Genomic DNA, 15,546 nt, shown 5'->3' with positions numbered 1-15,546 from the left:
GACGTGCGATCAGAAATTCATGATGCTCATCAATGAGCCACTCCAATCACAGAGGTCTTCCGGGGAGGAGGAGTATAGTGGGTGGGGAGGAAGGGAGGAAGGAGGAGGGTGGCTGCACCTGCTGTCCCGCGCCTCGCTGCAGTGAGATTTGGATCGCAACACAGCTCGGAGCGGAACACCTGCCACACGCTTACCGGGGCGGGGGGTGCACAAAAGAACACTACATCCGGCAACGATGCCCCGTCTGAGCGGCGGAGGCGGCGGGTGCACCGGCACCCTTTTCTCGGCGTGCCTTCTCTCCGTGTGTCAAGCCCTGCGGAGCTGCGGGGAGGTTCAGTGCGCCGATGGCCAACAGTGCTGCACGCCAAACGTCGCCGGGAACGGGAGCGGCGCCGGAGGTGGCGGCGGCGGTGGTGGAGGAGGAGTCGGAGGCTCAATGGTTCGTTGCTGTAAGCTCCCGATGCACATCTTCTTCGACAACGTGGGCTGGTTCACGCGGAAGTTGTCGGGCATCCTTATCCTGTTGCTGCTCTTCGCCATGGGCTACTTCATCCAGCGGATTGTGTGCCCGAGACCGCGCCGCCACCCGCACCAGGACCGCGGGGAGGAGCCCGCGTTCTTCCACGGCCACGCGTCCGCCTCCCAAGACTCCCTGCTGGACCGCTACCCAGAGTGCAACCCGGTGGACTTCGCCTCGCCCAACTTGCCAGCCTACGACGAGGTGAAATATTTGCCCACGTACGAGGAGAGCATGCAGGAGATGCATCGGGACCGCTCCGACGACAACTTGTTGGCCGAAATCGAGACGAGCGCTCCGGGCAGAGGAAGGGCGGCCGGGCCGGAGGCTGGGGAGCACACACTGGATGTTCTGGAGGGGTCGGGAGGGCAGCAGCCCAGCCCAAGGACATCTCGGAACTCTGTCTGACGGAAACCACGTGCATTAAGACAATATCCTGTTATTCTTTTGATTTGAATTTTACTCTCAAGTGCAATTTTATCACCGAATGTTGACAATAAAGAGAGACAACAATTGCCTTTTGTATGCAAATGAGCGCCTGGGTTATGTAAAATAAAGATGAAAATGCTCTTTGTGTTGAGACAAGCAAGTTTAAACCATTCATTGTGGATGTTGACAAGATTATACCAAAATTTGCAGAAATCAATCAACTTCAATTTGGCTTAAAACTGCCATCGACTAACATGAAGACTTCAAAGTCTCCTGTGTCTTATCCAGGAAGAAAGAGGAGGGGAGGAAGTGGGCGAGCAAGAACCATCATTCATTCTGCAAGCATTGCTGCCTAATGAAATATGAGGTGACCTTTTTTGCAACAATCCCAAAACTACTCTTGACACCGCATACATCACAGCGCTGAGATTTATGTCCTGCTTACGTGGATTAAATAAGCAGCAAGGCATTTACTTAAAGTGTAAAAAAAAAAAAAAAGTTGTTCTCCTTTAGAGCATTTCACAATTAGAGGCCAGTCCGGTTTCTTTTTCAAAAGTGTGCAAAGCGGAGCGCGATGGCGGTGGCTCATGTAATCCAACACTGGCCGACCATGACTGATGGCCTTGCTCCGCCAGAGAGAAATCTGTGGGTGGATGGGGTTAGCACTTAGAAGCACAAATCCATGTTTAGAACCCACTTAAGGGCCAGATGAGAGGGGGAGTAACCCTCCCCACCAGCACCACCACCACCACCACCACGGCCCAAGAGAAAGTGGTCATTTTACGAGGCTGGAGAGGTGTGAACGCTGAGTGACTTTCTAACATGTGAGACGCCATGAGCGTTCTCAAGTAGCTTACATGAAATTTTAACAGAGGCTCATATAAAACGGACATCTTCCCATGGCATGACTGGGGCGGGGTTGAGTCTTCATTTTCCACAAATAAATGTCAAATATGAAGAACATAAATACAAAAAGTGGACGGCAGAACTTGGCAATGAATTTCATGTTAATCATTTTAAATATTTGCGTGGAATGTATTTTCTGATTGCTGCTTCGACTTTTAATTATTGTGATTAAGAAAAAATAAATAAAGGGACACCCGTTTAGTTCAATGATTTTTTTTTAAATACATTTTCTTCTTGACTATAACCTGTAAAAATATCTATCATGTCCTATAAACACATCACAAAAGAAGATTTAAGATCAACGATGAGTCTGAAATGATGAGGAAGGCCACAATGGTGCATTTTGCCGCAGGCGGAAATGTCACGACTACGCGCAAAGGTGCAAATGTCCGTCGTGTGTTCCCGTGTGGGAAGGCCGTATTATGAGTACAATGAAACCTAAGACGGGACAATTATGATCCACTTTGGGGACCGATAATCCCTAAATACCTCAAGAGTTTGTTTTTTCTCTAACCGTGGCCAGTCTCTCATCCATCTTGTATTAGGTGGATCATTCGGAGAGAATAGTTTTTTTGTTTTTACTGGACAGCCCGAGCCTTGGAGGGAATCAGAAGATTTCTCTCGACATTAACGCCGCTGGGCCAAGCCGCTCCTGACGGAGGCGTTTGCAGCTTTCTCCCTCTCTTTGGACAACTCCATCTCAATCTTGGCTTGGATTTTCTCCCAATCCACTTCAACCTGGGAGAAAGACAGCCAGTCAGAGAGCCGGGGAGAAACATCAAGAGAGGGCTAATTTCCTGAGCTCTATTGCCAGTATGGAACTGATTAAGGCCGCGGTGTTTGTATCAGATTGAACGTGTAAACCGTGAGTGAAAAGCTTGTAAACAACAGGAGACTGTTAGATCGACCCAATTGTTAAACTGCATGTGATTGCTGCCCGAATCAATTAATGTGAAGCAGCAAATACGGCGAGGCTGTTTCCGCTTACCCCTTTAGCGTATTGCAGGAACCTCTTATTGGTCTCCTTCCTGCCAAATGTCTGCAGGAACTTCTCCCGATAGGCCAGCACGGTGTCTACGTGGGTTTTGTGCTTGACTGCCAACTCGAGCGCTCTGGAAACACACCAACAAGGCTGACGTTGAACCGACACGCACAGAGAAACGGCTGCCCACCTCTCCCAGTTGAAGAGATCAATGTTGACTTGGATGGCTTGGTAGACGAGCCCCGCTTGCAAGAGAGTGGCCTCGGCCTCCTGGACCTGCCCGCTGAACAGCAGCAGGTGAGCCAAAGATGACTCCTTGGACGGCTGCTGCTTGATGAAGTTGATGTAATGCACTCGTGGTAACTGGGAAGCGAGAGGACGGGCGGGGGAGATGATGCGCGTCGGAGGAAACAACCAGGAGAAACCTCGCCCGCCACATGTTCATTCCAGAGTCGCGAGAAAGAAAAAAAAATCCATTAACGGATGCTCTTACCTCTCTAATGGCAGCGTAGGCCATCTCCGCTGTGGTCAGCTCTCTGTTGGCTATCGCCATGGCAGCCAGACAAGCCCACAAAGACTCTTCCTGCGTACAAGAGGAAGTGCGACGAGACCTCGTTTTGGAACTTTGTGGCGTCGGATCAAGCGGACCGAGAGAAAGCCCAGCATGAGTTGGTTCCACTGTATTACACGCGTTGACATGACAGATGAGTGTAAGTCCTTTGTGTTGCTCTCGTTCCAGAAAGTCTGACTGCCATTTCGGCGAAACCCACGTCAAACAAACAGACGCTCTCTTCACGCAACGCTTACGAACGTAAACAAATGTGTCACCGCTTTCGTCTCATTAAAAATGGAGCCCATCAGCTGGCCAAAGTCACCGCTGTCTATTCCTCCCTTTAATCACCGTCTAGTACCACAACAAACGGCTCGAACGACAAACCGCCGGCCGGAAAACAACACCGTCATCGCTCGAGCAAATCAAACCAATCGCAGATGAGATTGTGTGTCACTGTGTGTGCGTGTGCTTGCGCGCACCCAAACACGCTTTGCATCAATCCTTTGCGACAAATGGGATTCCGGGAAAAACCGCGGTGCCACCAAACTCTTACCAGAAGTACAGCTGCGGGGAAGGCTTTTAAAAAGCTCCCTTTATCCTCTTTGTCCCCGGCTCGGCTCTTACGAGTGGTTATCGTGTCATTGCTTAAGCAAAAACAAAATTAAGAAAAAAAAAAAAAAAAAAGTCTCAGCCCTCGAGTCCATACGTGCATTCGGGGGTTCAGTTACGAGCGAGCTCCACGGGGGCCTCAACGCAGCAAACGGTGTCACCGGGCTAATTGAAGGCTAATTAAAGCCTGCTGCTCCGGGGCAATAAACCTGTCGGCTACCTTTTCAGTTGGTAGGCGAACGCCGGCTCCAGCACCGCGGGAAAGCCGGCCACATCAAGAGACATAAGGACGTCTGATATCTTACCTTGGCAAAGCGGCAGAGGCGCAGGGCGTCCTCCCAGCGTGCCGAGCTGCTGAATTCGTGTAGGAGCCCGGCGTATGGAGGCACGCTGGTGTAAAGCAAGGAGCCGTCGCGTTGGCGCAAGCGCACTTTGGTGTCCACGTAGCTGAGAATGTGCGGCGCGTGGCTGAACTCGCTTGGAAGCCAGAGGAGACGTGTCAACGCACACACACACAAAAAAGATAATCGCCATCGGAGTGTTACCTGCCATCTTTTGTGTAAAGTGTTTTGGGAAGCAGCTCCTTGTCGATGAAGACAGCATTGGGGTAGTACCAAACGGTGAACTGGTTGTCTTGGACGCCGCACAGGACGTTTGCCGTGTTGTTCCAGGCCATGCTGTGGATCATGCTACCTACGGCGCACGTACGACAACTTTGACAGTCGAAAGCGTGGAAAGATGTTTCCGGCTCGGGTATGTTTACCGATTTTGCAGATTTTGGGCTCGCGTCCGAGGTAGCGCACAGAAGTGAGGTAAAGGTCGCGGTTCTTGTCGATCAAAGCGATTTTTCTCTCGGTGGATGGGCCGCATTGGTCCAGAGCTATCTCCACCACTTCCAGCTGCATGCGGAGATAAAAAAAAAAAGGGGGGAGTGAGTGACAGAAGCAAGACATACGTTTGCACTGTGACCCGGCCTGTGTTTGAGTCCCACGCGCACACGCAGGCATCCGAGGAGTATGTGCGTGAACTTCTTTAGGAGCCAATGCGTGCACGCTTATGTTTGAGATGCTCAGCCGGCTGGCTTCATCTCTGGAAGACAACGCCAGGCTGACAGCAACTGATGCTACCTCCGATTCATTTGTGCTTTACTTGTCCCCCCCCCCCCATACAATGAACCCATCCCACCCTTGTGCAGGAAATACAGTGCGACCGTTTGATTTATGACATCAAAATGAACAAGAGGCAGCAGAGAAAGTCTTAATGTAATCACTTTTACAGCTGAAGAATTTCTCTTTGTTTTTTTTCCCGTACAGGATCTCTCAAGTGGGTGACTTCTGCTGTAGTAAGCATTTATGGATTCACAACACAAGGCTTGAAGGAGCCGTAAAATCTAAAAATTGACAAACCATATAGGCACCATCTACGAGTTGGCCAGACAGACTATTTTAGTCGTGCCACTCCCCGCCGGAAAATAAGCTCGTTCACGGTCGGCTTGGGATACGCATGGTTGCGTTGGTAAGCAAAACAGAAGATGGCGAGATAGTGGACTGAGTGTGATGAAAATGCCCAACAGGGTCTGGATGAGAAAATTACATTAGGCCACCCGTGGTTGAATATGTGTGAATTATTTCTTCTTTTTTTTTTTTTTTTCAAAACTGAAATTCAAGACTATTATTCATGTGCACTCGATTTAGCACATACAGAACAAATCTGGCGACGCGTACTTATTTATATTGTGCACCAGGAGATTGTTTTTCTCCTCTGTTTATAATCCTAAAAATAATCCCAGGAATCAGAAGTCCCTCCCACTGATGGATTTGCTTACCTTATGAGTCAGAGACTTCCCGTCACCGAGAGGTTTGCCGGTCAAGGCGTCAAAGAGAAGGATGACTGGTGAGAATTAAAAGCAAAAATAAAAAAATGAATCGGGTGCAATCCTATTTATGACAGTGGACCTTCTCACCTTTTTCATCACTCTTGTCACGGATGGCGACGGTGTCGTTGCTGAGCGAGACGCACTGAGCATTGAGCGTGTCGGCTCTCATACCAGGAAATTTAGGCGAGGAGACGAGTCGGCCTTCGTAGGAGAAAATATACAAGCCGGCCCCGTCCACCAGAAGAGCATGTCTTGAGTGGCGGCGAGGGGAAGGAGAAAGACAAACATAGCGAGTCGACTTTTATATGGGTGCGGTGCGGCTATTCATCGAATAAAACCAGATGGTCGTTAGGTAAAGGATTTTTATGCGCGTTGAAAACAGCAGCGACTTATTCGGCGTGACGTCGGCGGCTCGGCCGTGATTGCAGAATGACAAGTAATCTAATTTAGCGGTCTGATGAGTGTCAGGGACACAGCGCTGGAGTGCTGCACAAGAGCTACTCCATAATAATCTGATTTTCCCCGAGCGCTTGCACTATCAGACTTATTACGTGATGTACTTTGACTAAGCTATAGCGCCGGCTCCCGCGAGTGTGTCCGTATGTGTGTCACGAAGCCTTGGAGAGGCGGCGAGTGGATCCTATGACCGTCTTCCACTCTCCTGATCCACCGGCTCGCCCGGGATAAAGCATGCGTCTCACCTCTCGGCTTGCAGAATGAGGCTGACCGTTCCCTCCTTCAGGTCAAATATGAGGGGAGTGTTCCAGTTGCGCGTGCTGGCACAAACAAAACACACAAATATGCGGGGCTATCATTATATAATATGAGTTCATCTCTAAAGGGAGATTTATCGGGCGTTAGAATATTTCCTTATTGCAGGTGAGTGCATAGAAAGTGCAATTGTGAACTGGCACGCAGATAGCCGGGAAATCGGGTTTGAAAAATGGTGGCAGCGGGAACGGAGGATGCGCCGACTGTGTGAAGTGCTCACTTGTAGATGTAGCACTGAAGGGATGTGGCGACGACCAGGTGCCCGAAAGCCAGCGAGGCTTTGATGACTCGATCTCTGAACTCCAACACGTCCACCGCATCGTTCATCACATTCCTTACCTGTGGAAAGGAAAAAAAAAATAAAAAATACATATAGAATGGCACATGAAAGATTGCCGTATGTTTTATTTATATCCACAGGAAGCAGTAGATCATATATTCGAGCATACGTCGGCTAGATGCGGCCAGACATTTTTATCTGCTCGGAATGTACGCGCGCACGTCCCCGATAGATAAATACTTCCCTCGCAAGCTCGCTCTGAATGAATGAAAGGGCTTTTTTTTCCCGGCGCCAGGTGAAAGGTGGAGTTATTTTTACAGCTTTACAAATCTTCCTCTTCTGCCCCCTCCGGCAAGGCAAATTTACAAGCAACACAAGCAAGAATTAAAAAAACAACAACATTAGACCGCAAGGTGGTAAATTTAGCCGGGCTGATTCACAAACCACTGGCAGATGTGCACGTTTAAAGCAGCCCGTGAGGAGGAAAGGCGGAGGTGGGAGACAGAAAAGTGCCCGGCAGGCTGAAAATAAAGTGGCCGATGACCCGCGTTTGTTTGCCTTACGCAAACTGCACTCGGTAAAGATGCCTGATCCTGTTTTTTTTTTGTTTTTTTTGAGGTGTGTATCCCTTTTCTATGGACGTTTGGGCATGTTAAATGGGTGTAAATGCTACTTTGTGGTCAGCTTGACTTTAAACGGTACAAAAAGGGAGGCAGCTAGACAGGGTAGCCATTGTCATTGCCTGGCGAACGGGCTGGGGCTAAATATAATATATGGCTACAAGAAGTCTGGGTTGTTGTTTTTTTTGCATACGTGAAGCGCGTGAGGTATACAGGCACATTGTAATGCCATGACCTACAAAAAATAGCCAAAATAAATTCTTAATCGAGATGATAATGCTCAATTGTAAGCTAAGGCACAGTTAATCGGAGGTGCGTCGTTTAATCGACGATTAACCGGTCATCATGTTCATCAATAATTATTCTGATCATATAGAGACCCCCAACTTTTTTTTCCCTTTTTGCGTTCACATTTAAAAGAACGATCTCGCCACGCTAGCATCAAAATCTTACGTCATCCTCCGCAAAGGCAGGACGGGCTACGAATGGAAGAAAAAAACAATTCCGCACTCGTCACCTTTGTTCAACCTTGGCTGAGCTCTGTGCTTATTCAAAAAGTCATGCTAGAAGTTTTAATCCATCTGTTGAGTTGAATCTCATTTCATTTGGCAGCCACAGTCAGCGAAGTGTCCGTCGAGTGTGTGTGTGTGTGTGTGTGTGTCTACCTGCATGGTTTTCCTCTTGGTGAGGCTGATCATAAAGTTGTTCCACTCCCAGTGCTGCTCCACCACATTGGCAAAGATGACATGGCCGTTCCCGCAGGCCCCGGCCACCTGCGTGCCGTCAGCAGACCAAGCCAGGCTGAACACGCTGCCCGTGTTGGGTTTCTCCAAAGCGTAGGACCACTGCCAGGAGAGGGGGGAGAGAGGAATATCATCATTAACGATGATGGCCGCAATTTCTTTTGGGAGCGCTTGGAAGCAAATGGAGGTTTATGGAGGAGGTGAGCGGTGGAGTGAGAGCAGATACCCCGTGCGCATAATGTAAACGCTGCTGGAAACGAGTCCCAGCCAGTCAATCAGCGAGCCGTGATGAACTGCGAGACATTGAAGGAGCGCTCGGCCCTGCCAAGTCCAGCAGTTGGGCTCGTAAACATACGCTCTGCTATCCTCATTTATCATGTGTGCAGGGTGCACGGAGAAAAGCACCAACGGGGGTCTGACTAACAAACCTCTTTTTTTTTTTTTAATAGGAATTGATTTAGTGGTGAAGCCTAAGGGAAGAGTAGCTCCATATAGGTGTCACATGTCCGAAATACTAACATCCTTTAAATCGCGAAAATGAACCATGACTACAATCAGCCTTTATTTGGAGCTGAGAGCTGTGCCAGGGTTGCCTCACCTGTCGCACAAGCAGGAACCTTGAAACCTTCAACTAGCCTAACCTGGCAACGGTGGGCGGACAAGTGCAGCTCAGCGGGCCAAGAGTGGAGAGAAAGAACCTCAGTGTGTTGATGCGAGGTGTGGCCTTATTTCCGGCACGTCGCTACAGGTTAGCTGCTTTGATCTGCTCTGCGTGTTCCTCAGCTGGCTTCCCTCCCACGCCAAAAATAGTGGCGGCAAAAATAAGAACGACGCTGCAATGTGGACAAGAGACACTTTGTTTACGCTTAAACGGAATCGCCTTTTAATTGCGTCCCGGCTCACTCGTTGCAGGCAGGGACTATTTTTCTTTGACATGCGCAACACGAGCCGAGTCGTGTTCGGGGAGGCTTCGACGATAATGATGGACGTCATTTATTCTGCAGCTAACGTCTTGAGACGGCCCACTCTGTGTTAAAGCACCCGAGGGGGAAAGGGGAAGGGGGGGATGTCTTGATGGATGCAGCTGGATGCGTCCACCAGATTGTAATGAAGCAGGACATGTGATACCTGCCAAAAAGGAGTGCTGCTGGATTCACGCTTACCTAATGCTTTTAACACATTGAGCCGTTTTACTCCCCCAAGAGTCGGCCAACAAATCGGCATTTGAGTGTTTGCTGGCGCATCGCTGCGTGTAAAAAGAGAAGAGGGGGCGTCGTCTTAGGTGCGGACAATATTTATGTGCATACGTGACTCTGTATGTGAAGAAAAGGAAAGTTTTTAGATTTAACTATAGGGGGGAGTGTGGACAAATGGACAGAAAGAAGAGGACAAGTGGGGTTGGGAGGGGGGGGGGGCGGGGGTCGTCTCGCTGGTCACCGAACCCCTCGACTTTCTATAATGGGCAGCTTTGTGGCCAGAGGGAAGGTGACAGACATGACGTGTTGCCCAGCCGAGGGGAGAGAGCAGGGTGGGAGTGGGGGGGGGGATCCCTCAATCTCACAATGAACTCATAGAGGTCGACGACGTATATACAGCATCGCATGCGGACAAACATACACGTGCAAGTGTTTGTGTCGCGGCAGAAGACGACGTCTGGTAATCCTACGCTTGAAACCATCGCTCCAGTGAGCAGAGGGGGAAAAAAACAACAACAAAAAAAAACAACACCCACGCATACATCCTGTGTGTGTTGACGCATGTGTGTTAATGTGACTTAGACGCGCATACGTTAGTTGCGTGTAGGTGAGAAAGCCTGGAGTGCTGAGCTGCAGAAATGATCCTCTGGGATGCGGGAGTGTTACAGAAAATAATGCAGTGATGCCACTTGAGCATCTTCCCATATTTGACAGAGGATCAGTCACCTCCGACATGTTTATAATTATTATTTTTTTATATTTGCTTCCAGTTAATAACTGTCATATGCCGTTATTATGTGGAAAAAAATATTTGAATTGAATCAATTGTACTTCTATATTACAATTCAAATAATTCCACAACAATCTCCGCCTCATTTGCAGACACCCACGTCACTCACCAGGACTCGGCCCCGCCTTTTAAAGCCATAAACACACAAAGTCGAACATGATGATGGTGACCCCAAGCGGGAAAAATTATGATATCCACCTGCATACGGATTTGATCACGCAACAACAATGTTTATATAATATTCAAACAGCCCTATATAATAATACTAGCAATAATAAATCAGCATAGATATTTTTGTGTTTTTAGTTCTGCTACAAAATTAAATGAGTTGCTCTTAGTTTCGGCTTGCACGGTTCATGCTAATGGGGGTGGGGATGGACCGGTCTGGAACGGAGGCCAGGAAGGGGTTAATGGCACATGTCTTCACTAATAGCTCCCAGTGGAGCGATCTGCTGATTCAGGCCCATTATGTCTTAAGCATTAAATATGTCTGTCGGCGACCACTCAGCGCTGCGCCGTGCACTGATGCACAACAAAATGCTAATCGGACAAAGGGTCAAGAGACCTCCCCACCTCTGATCCTCACGTTGCCCTTCATCTCTGGCACTCCTGTCACTCTGAAGAAAATACTTTCAACTGCTATTAGCGTTAATGGCTCGGCCCTTCAAACCCCGCTTTGAATACTCGGGCCCGAAGAAACGTTAAGTGTAGTAACATGATAACGACAAGGCAATTAGCCTCCAGTAGTGCCAGACCTGATTCATTTTATTAGACCGGAGTCATTGGTAAACAAGGCTATGGGCGTTTTTATTTGGATTGTTTTTGCATCTTTTGAACCGTCTATCAATCTTTGCTCGATAAATAACTCCCAAGGACAAACATTTGAATGACACTCTGCAGAAACACGGCTCTCGGGTGTCACTAAAAATTCATGCATTATTCAAAGAGAATTTAAGAAAGTGCTGAAAAGGGCACAACGATGACAAGGCCAAGCTAAAATCCGTGGATAGATTTCCGCTTTACCCAGAATAACCCCCTCTTCCCCCCAGATTTTAATTAGCAAGGTTCTAAAATACCAAAACAACGTAAAAACACAACTTCCTCACAACACTCACGCACATCGACGCTAAGACGAGCTACGTTACTTGTTAGCCGAGTATTGCGCGATTGGGAGCCAAACTAGTGGAGGGTTAACAGCCTTCCATAAATCGCAACAGCTGGACGACGCTCAGCGAAGCCAGCTGGCTTGAGTTTGCCTGCGGGGCTGTGTGCGCGGGACAGGACCTGGCAGTGCAGGTACAGAGCGTAAATCCTCGCACACAATAAACACAACACATATGTGCGAGGATAATAGACACTAGACCAGGGGTGGGCAAACTACGGCCCGCGGGCCACATCCGGCCCACGGGACCGTTTAATCCGGCCCGCCAACCCTGAACAAATTGTATTATTAAACTTTTTTTTTTTGTCATTTTGCCTGCAATGACTGCGTTTCCCCAGTAGATGGCGAAGCGCTCGCCTGCGCATTTACTACCGGAAGCCGTGTCAGAAAGCTCGGTGCACACTCACAAGTGCGTGTACGTATTCAGTAGTACGGACTTGGCGCACTCTCGCTCTATTCGTATCAGTCCCGAATTTAGAGCGTGGGCTTTGACGACAGCATTCTTATAATTCGCGCGCTGAGCTTTCAGATGCAGTTTTGCGCTAAAGCCACCCACAAACCTTCCCCTGGAATCCTTCCATTAAAATGAGTGGCCCGAAAAAAAGAAGTGAGTGCCGAGTGTTTAAAAAAGAGTGGCCAATTTGGCTCGACGTACGCGACGTGACGTTCAGCCACATCAACATCAACCCGTCACAGATCAAGGTAAACGGACCAACACCTCGGATCTCGCCTAAGAATTGCCACAACAAATTTTACTCCAGACTATGACGCACTAGCAAAAAAGGGACACCAACAACACTGTTCCCACTGAAAATGAACGGGAGGCTCTCAAGTTTATTGTAAAAAAATGCATTTTGAATATGATTTGTACACATAGCAGGGATTGAAACTAGCGACCATTCTCATTTTCAAACAATGCAGGATGCTCAAGGACATTGATGCACCACCTATTTGGGACTAATCTTAACCTGTAAAGTTCTTAAGGCTTACTTTAAGCAAGTGTTTCCCGTTTCCTCACCTCTGTTACCAGGTGTTTGCGAGTTAAAACTCTGCTCTGATTTTCAGATACCCCTCACCGTGTTGCTGTTTTGATTACTTTATTTGGATGTATGCTTTCACCGATTCTTCAATATGATATATTTGGTCAGAATGTTTGCCGTTTGATGTGATCTCATAAGATAAACATCTTTCATTAATCTGACCTGCAGGCACTGAAGTGATGGAGATTGTTATTCATAATAACAGTGTCGTATTTTATGAGAATCACTGATAGCAGTTTTTTAGTGAATTATTTTATTTTTTTAATGCTGTTAATAAATGCATTTGTTTTCAAAAAAATTGTTTGGAATATCCATGCTTTACTACCTACTAAAGGCCAAGATCTTTTATGCAATGACCTTTACAGGTCGCTTATATGACTTCACACAACGCCTACGTCCATCTGCTCCTTGTCCGGCCCTCCGGTCCAAATTTAGAACCCAGTTCGGCCCGCGAGTCAAAAAGTTTGCCCACCCCTGCACTAGACATATATACACAAGTATCTGGCCATCAACAGACGGTGTTGTATGAAAACGCTGACACCAGAGCTTCTTTATTTTTATTACTGAACTGATTGTGTAAGGTGCGAGCGTGAGGAGGAGTTGGGACGATTTAAAATTTGTTTTGAGGTGGCTTTGGAGAAGGTTTCACCGATCTTTCGGGTGGGGAATACGGGGGCAGCTTGCGGTGACCCCCTCAACTCAAAACGGGGTTGGCTACAAAGATAGGAATCGTTATGGACTAGGTCCGCAACTGCCGAGACCCGTACGTGTGGATTGGGAACCGTGAGTATTCATTTTATTTGGTAAGCATTCAGTAAAAAAAGGGCAATTGGACACCGCAAAGGAGTCAACTTAGCATTAGCAAGCTTGTATGAGACAATATAGATCATTTACTAGACCAAATCAAGAAAAAAAAAAGAGATTTTACCATTAAAGTTGAGGCAAGCAATTTTAAACGAAAAAGGATGACCTGCTCTGTCAACGTCTGTTCTCCCCCCCAAAAAAAACTTTCAATTTGAGTCGGGGAGGAAAATAACGCCACGTGGGGTAGTACAGTACATCTGTTCAAGTACTCAGTATTCAGTACACCGAGTACACTTGCCATCTTCAGTGGCACACATCAGCAACCAAGCGACGTCTTCAAAGTGGGAGGAGGACGAAGCGGGGGTAGTTCTACAAATGTCCGGCAGATAGGCCGGACTCTTGTGACTGCAGAGTGGCACAAGTTGGGAAAGCAAGGAAAAAGGGGGGGGGGATGCAAGGGAGAGAATAGATAGAGCAGGAGAGAAAGCACAAGGGAGTGAGTAAGAGAGAGGGCAGGAGGGAGGGAGGGAGAGAGAGTAATGATCTGCACATGGTTTCATGCTGAAGCCTCAACATAGTAACCATAGACACATGCTGGGGCCTCCTGGGACTCATCAGCAATACACAGCTGTGAGCTGGACAGCAGAATTCTATTAGCACCAGCTATGCTCACATGTGCTTACAATCTCTCGCAAACACACACACGCACACACTTTCGGTATTTGGTTATGGTTCGGGACGCCGCAAAGGGTTAAAAACTAACTAGACCCTTTAGCTAACTTTGACACCGTGTCGAGAAAGCGTCAAGATGGGATAAAGTACTCGTCGTTTGATCGGGTAATGATGTAAGTCGGTAGGGACAAAAGGGATGCTTCGACTTACAAGTTGAATTTGTTTCCTGACCGCGCTTGTATGTCAAATCAACTCTGCAAAAGTACAAATCTGTTCCAACACTTCACATGGCGAAACACCAAAACGTTTGTTATTTAAAAAAATACAGAACTCTCCAAAAGAAATATAAATAACAAATGACGATTATTTGAATATTTGTCCAATTTTCTTGTCGATTGATCGGATTTTTAAACACCTTTTGATTTCCATCTCATTCAAAAAAAAAATGGACACTATTTCAGATTGAGGGTGCACAAAGTCAACTGAGTGATGGGGGAGGTTCATTAGCCAAATAATCGGTGGAATGATTGATAGGATAATCGATTCTTTAAAAAAAAAAAAAAAAAGAATCGTTAGTCACAGCTCTTGATGGAAGCCAAATCTCACACAGACATACACCTTCATGTGCTGTGACTTTAAATGGCGCGGCCAAGTGAGTATCATCCTTTCTTGTGCCTCACTTCACTCTCTCTCTCACTCTCTCTCTCGCTCTGTGGTGCGCAGCAGCTGTCTCTCTTTCTTTCGTCGGCAACCGTTACGTTCCAAAAACTTCACTGGCACAATCACTTGCTCTTTTTACTATCTAACTCGGGAGCCATGCTGAAGAATAGTTTACAGCCAAACAAAAAAACAAAAAAAACAATCATAGCTGTTAGAAATAAGTTAGGCATCGAGTGAAATGTTAATGCTGTGGTTTTACTATTCGAATCCACTTGCCCTAAGCGCTAAGTGGGGCAGTGACCCACCAAAACCAAAAGATGGCGCTCTGATTAGAAAAGATAAATGCTTTCTGTGCATGGCAGCTAACATCCAGGCCTAATGGAGGTTTGAGTGTCATTGTCTTTGCAAAGGAACATTTTTTTCCATCCACCAGCAGACAATGTCAATGTCTATTTGTGTGCCAAGAAGTGGGACAAACACACACTCTCACACACACACACAGCGCTTAATGAACTCAAAGTTGGCAGCAAGGTTTGAAAAGATACACAAGTTGCTAAAGTCCTATTCTCCGGCCGCATTGGTTACCCAGTGACACCCTCTTTACACCTTTTCATCGCCTCTTTTTCTGCGAGTGTGACATGTTTGTTTAACAAGTGGCGCTTGTGCTTTTGGCCAAGAATGATGAATTTGCCAGCGGGGCCGAGAGCTGGGGCCTTTGAAACGGCGGTGCAACAACACAGAAACTTGAGGGAAGGAGAAACCGACATCTTTTATGTTACACCCAGCCTTGGTGCATAGGCCAACTTTACAGGATCTATCGCACAGCCCCCTCCAAAAAAAAAAAAAAAAAACTCCTAACGTCTTTTTCATGATGCCCTTGCTTTTGGTTTCTAACAAGGCTGGCCTTTAGCACAGCTCGAGAGAGGTATCAAAGTA

General features: G+C 47.4%; 2 protein-coding genes across 4 annotated transcripts in view; one reads left to right on the top strand and one right to left on the bottom strand.

Annotated features, from left to right (window-relative positions):
- Positions 1–92: 92 nt before the first annotated feature.
- LOC133155441 (uncharacterized membrane protein C3orf80) lies at positions 93–1,084 on the top strand. Its single transcript, XM_061280766.1, has one exon. The coding sequence runs from the start codon at positions 236–238 to the stop codon at positions 923–925; it is 690 nt and encodes a 229-aa protein (XP_061136750.1). The 5' UTR covers positions 93–235; the 3' UTR covers positions 926–1,084.
- Positions 1,085–2,049: 965 nt separating this feature from the next.
- The window catches only part of ift80 (intraflagellar transport 80 homolog (Chlamydomonas)), a 27,447-nt gene continuing 13,950 nt past the window's right edge, over positions 2,050–15,546 (bottom strand). For 2 of the 3 annotated variants that reach the window (XM_061280757.1, XM_061280756.1), the window contains exons 9-20: positions 8,209–8,388; positions 6,864–6,982; positions 6,574–6,648; positions 5,960–6,123; positions 5,822–5,886; positions 4,760–4,895; positions 4,542–4,689; positions 4,302–4,473; positions 3,328–3,417; positions 3,025–3,197; positions 2,841–2,964; positions 2,050–2,590 (exon numbers count right to left, since the gene is read on the bottom strand). In XM_061280757.1, the coding sequence (XP_061136741.1) occupies positions 2,480–2,590; positions 2,841–2,964; positions 3,025–3,197; positions 3,328–3,417; positions 4,302–4,473; positions 4,542–4,689; positions 4,760–4,895; positions 5,822–5,886; positions 5,960–6,123; positions 6,574–6,648; positions 6,864–6,982; positions 8,209–8,388 (1,557 nt within the window). In that variant the 3' untranslated portion in view covers positions 2,050–2,479. Of the gene's footprint in view, positions 2,591–2,840; positions 2,965–3,024; positions 3,198–3,327; positions 3,513–4,301; positions 4,474–4,541; positions 4,690–4,759; positions 4,896–5,821; positions 5,887–5,959; positions 6,124–6,573; positions 6,649–6,863; positions 6,983–8,208; positions 8,389–15,546 lie in introns of those variants that run through there. The other variant, XR_009714672.1, reaches the window with a different exon arrangement.

The sequence above is a fragment of the Syngnathus typhle genome, linkage group LG6 (assembly GCF_033458585.1).
Source record: "Syngnathus typhle isolate RoL2023-S1 ecotype Sweden linkage group LG6, RoL_Styp_1.0, whole genome shotgun sequence".
In the NCBI taxonomy this organism is placed as follows: Eukaryota; Metazoa; Chordata; class Actinopteri; order Syngnathiformes; family Syngnathidae; genus Syngnathus; species Syngnathus typhle.
The sequence above is the reverse complement of the archived record's forward strand: the minus strand, read 5'-3'. Positions and strand labels throughout refer to the sequence as shown.